General features: G+C 48.7%; 1 protein-coding gene across 1 annotated transcript; it reads left to right on the top strand.

Annotated features, from left to right (window-relative positions):
* Nucleotides 1-1361: 1361 nt before the first annotated feature.
* On the top strand, nt 1362-2828 carry LOC125506363 (purple acid phosphatase 2-like). Its single transcript, XM_048671192.2, has 2 exons — nt 1362-1839; nt 1938-2828. Exons 1-2 carry the CDS (start codon nt 1362-1364, stop codon nt 2825-2827), a joined length of 1368 nt encoding a protein of 455 aa, XP_048527149.2. The 3' UTR covers nt 2828.
* The last annotated feature ends 1164 nt before the right edge of the window (nt 2829-3992 follow it).

Here is a 3992-nt window from a genome sequence, read left to right as displayed (position 1 = left end):
TTGGTGTTACCTGGGAGCGTACAAGTTGTGTGGTTGTGCCCCGGGCTTGTTTGTGAGGGTTTGGAGCTTGCCCCAAGAGATACCCTTAGTGGAAGAGAGCCAAAGCATTCATTGCTTGTGGTTCTTGGAGAAGAAGGTGAAACATTCATTATAGTGGGAGCATTTATTGCTCCTCACCCTCTACAATAAAGATTAACACACTCCCAAGTGTGTGAACTCCAGATTACATCATCGTCTCCATCGCTTTCAGTTGTCTCTTTACTTGTTGTTTCTACTTTCTTGTGTCTTTCCTTGTGTAGCTAGCTAGCATGTTGATACGCATCATATAGGGTTGTATCACTTAGTTCCATCTTTATAGAACTTATAATTCCACACTTATCTCTAGAAGCAACTAAGAAATGCATTAAATAGTAGCCGCCTATTCTATCCCTTCCCCCTCTAGGCGACATTATCAGCCTCTTTGATCATTCAGAAATAAAGTTTGTAAAACAAAAGTTAGAAGCACTGACAAAGAAATATATTTTAGGGAGTTCAGTTTTACGAGTTTGAATAGGAACCCTTTTTAACTCAAATTTGATGGTGCGTTTTCTTTTTGCGGGACTAAAATTTGGAGTTCAGCTAGAGATGCTCTTACTCATGACCTATCAACGACCCCTAGCACTAATTCCGACCTAGAAAGGCACTAATTAGTTAAGCTAACAAGCATTAGGCGTTCTGCGTAATGGCGTGGTTTGTAATCGGCACCTCGGAAATTCCGTTAAAGATTGGTGGGTCAATTCTTCAGGCACGAACATCCCTTATCTAAAAGCCATAGCTTCTTTCTTCATGCTTGTGAGTTGGATGATTTGGAACGAGAAATGTCCACGTCTTCCGCCACAAGAGTGCTTCATCTCCAATCCTTCTTCACTTGATGAAAGAGGAGGCCATGCTTTAATTTGGCCAAAGCGGGTGCTACGAAACTAAGGAATGTAATTTTAGGAGAGTAATTATTCATGGTTGTAAGGTGTCATTGTAACAAAAACTCCTTTCCCTCCTTAATTAATCAATAGATGAGACGAAGCTTATGCCTACGTTTCAAAAAAAAAAAGATGTTTATTAAAACGTAACAATTTTTCTTTCAAACACAGCAGTATTTCTAACGGGGCGAGCAGATACGATTTTTTATATGCAGTTCTTGTAAGCTATTTTTTTATATGCGGTTGACAAGCTGAAACAAACAAACTGGATTCTACGGTAAATCTCAACTAACAACACATATTCCCCGCTTGGGGGAGAGCATATTCTACAGTTGCGAATCAGCACGCCTATATATATTTGGCGTTCGATCGATCTCAGCGGCCGATTAGTAGAACGAACCCAAGATGGAGCGTGTGCTCGCGGTGCTCTTCCTCCTGGCGGCGCACGCCGCCTACGCGGCCGCCGGTATGACGAGCCCGTACCGGCGGAGCCTGCAGATGCTCCCCGACATGCCGCTCGACGCCGACGTGTTCCGGCCGCCGCCTGGCGACAATGCGCCGGAGCAGGTCCACATCACCCAGGGCGATCTGACCGGCCGCGCCATGACGATATCCTGGGTTACCCCGGAGCACCCGGGCAGCAACGTCGTCCGCTACGGCCTCGCCGCCGACAACCTCAACCTCACGGCTGAGGGCACCGTCCAGCGCTACACCTGGGGCGGCACCTACCAGTCCCCCTACATCCACCACGCCACGCTCACCGGCCTCGACCACGCCACCGTCTACCACTACGCCGTCGGCTTCGGCTACACCGTGAGGTCCTTCTCCTTCAAAACCCCGCCCAAGCCCGGCCCCGACGCGCCCATCAAGTTCGGTCTCATCGGTACGTATCATCATAGGGTATTAGGGTTCTTTCTTGGTGCAGTGCAACCAGTAGATTGATTAATGTTTGCGAGTCGTACGTCTGTCCAATGCATGCAGGTGATCTCGGCCAGACGTTCCACTCCAACGACACGGTGGCCCACTACGAGGCCAACGGCGGCGACGCCGTGCTCTTCATCGGCGACCTGTCCTACGCCGACGACCACCCGGGCCACGACAACCGCCGCTGGGACACGTGGGCGCGCTTCGTGGAGCGCAGCGTCGCGTACCAGCCCTGGATCTGGACCGCCGGCAACCACGAGATCGACTACGCGCCGGAGATCGGCGAGACGGCGCCGTTCAAGCCGTTCACGCACCGGTACCCCACCCCTTTCCGCGCATCCAACAGCACCGAGCACCTCTGGTACTCGGTGAAGATGGCGTCCGCCCACGTCATCATGCTCTCCTCCTACTCCGCCTACGGCAAGTACACGCCGCAGTGGACGTGGCTGCAGGACGAGCTCCGGCGCGTGGACCGGAGGACGACCCCCTGGCTCATCGTCTGCGTGCACTCGCCCTGGTACAACACCAACGACTACCACTACATGGAGGGCGAGACGATGCGCGTCCAGTTCGAGCGCTGGCTCGTCGACGCCAAGGTCGACCTCGTCCTCGCCGGCCACGTCCACTCGTACGAGCGCACCCACCGCGTCTCCAACGTCGCCTACGACATCGCCAACGGCGAGGCCACGCCGCAGTTCAACGCCTCCGCTCCCGTCTACATCAACATCGGCGACGGCGGGAACACCGAGGGGCTCGCCAACAGCTTCCGGTCGCCGCAGCCGGACTACTCCGCATTCAGGGAGGCCAGCTACGGGCACGCCACGCTGGACATCAAGAACAGGACCCACGCCTACTACGAGTGGCACCGCAACCAGGACGGCGTCAAGGTCGTCGCCGACAAGGCCTGGTTCACAAACAGATACTACATGCCAACCCACACCAACTAGATTTAGATACCTACCTTAATTAGTCGATTATTAGTAGTATACCTGTTGAGAAATTAATTAGCAACAAACGTGTATTCGTCCCTTAATTAGGTTTTTTTTACTATATGTGGTACTCTACTTAGGAGGAGAAATTAAAGAGATCTTCTCAAGAAGATAAGGCATACCCCTAAAAAAAAGATGAGGCATACGTGAATCATCAGTTTTGCATCCCTATTTTGGTTTTAAACAACAGTTTTGCTAAAGCACATCTAGATGTATCATAAGTATTGCACATCTAAGTCCTATGTCATTGATCTTACATCAAGATTCGTGTGGATATTTTTCCTTTTTTTTCACTTTGTGCTTGATATGCAATAACTAGGACACACCCTTTTTGTAAATATACAAAAACGTAGTTTAATGAACAGTTAATGATCAGTTTTTTAGGTACTAATGATCAGTTTTTACGAGGGAAGGTTTAAAATTGATGATCAAGAAACTGAGATGTACATAGATGATCAAGTGAGAGTCTTCTTTCGAGCGGTTACAAGTTTGGTACATTCGATTTACCGTTTTATTCAATGGTTGTTGCTTACGTGCGCTAGTTCTATGGGGCCTTGGCATGGCAATTTACTACAACAAGGTTCATTCGGCTTTGATGAGGAAGGGGCGATAATGATAGTGCACCTTCTGCTCGCTACAATGCTTGAAATTGTCGCTAGGTAGTTCATAGACCTGGTTCTAAATTTCAATCGACTAACTTTAGTTTAGAGCGAAACCTATCAAAATCACTAATTAAGGAGCACTCTTTGTAAACGTCACTCCCACCTTCCCGGGCTGCGACAAGTGGCAAATTTTCCTTTTTTCGTAGACCCATTTATTCAAAACGTTTTATCTCTTAAACCGTGCGTCCAAATCTCGAACCATTTTCACCTTTGAATTTCTTGCGTTGAATATTCAAAACTAGATCCCATGTTGATAACTTCTGACGAACTTATTTTCACGAAAAAAATCCGGACGGAAAATAAAGGAAACGCGCTTTTTCGTTTTTGAAAGGCACGGCCATGCCTCTGGCAGAAGCAAATCTGTGTCTCTCGCGGAAGTAAATCTTTGTATCTCGCGGAAGTAAAGCCATGCCTCTCAGGAAAGGAAAAAAAACGTGTTATTTCCGTTTCCTACCTCTGGC

The sequence above is a fragment of the Triticum urartu genome, chromosome 5A (assembly GCF_056163025.1).
Source record: "Triticum urartu cultivar PI428250 chromosome 5A, HENAU_Tu73, whole genome shotgun sequence".
Taxonomy (NCBI): domain Eukaryota; kingdom Viridiplantae; phylum Streptophyta; class Magnoliopsida; order Poales; family Poaceae; genus Triticum; species Triticum urartu.
This window is presented reverse-complemented; position numbering and strand designations above follow the sequence as displayed.

Excerpts from the sequence above, each read along its gene's own strand:
- LOC125506363 (XM_048671192.2), top strand. The coding sequence starts at position 1,362 with ATGGAGCGTGTGCTCGCGGTGCTCTTCCTCCTGGCGGCGCACGCCGCC. Across the intron at positions 1,840-1,937 it reads CATCAAGTTCGGTCTCATCG|GTGATCTCGGCCAGACGTTC; the intron begins GTACGTATCATC and ends CAATGCATGCAG.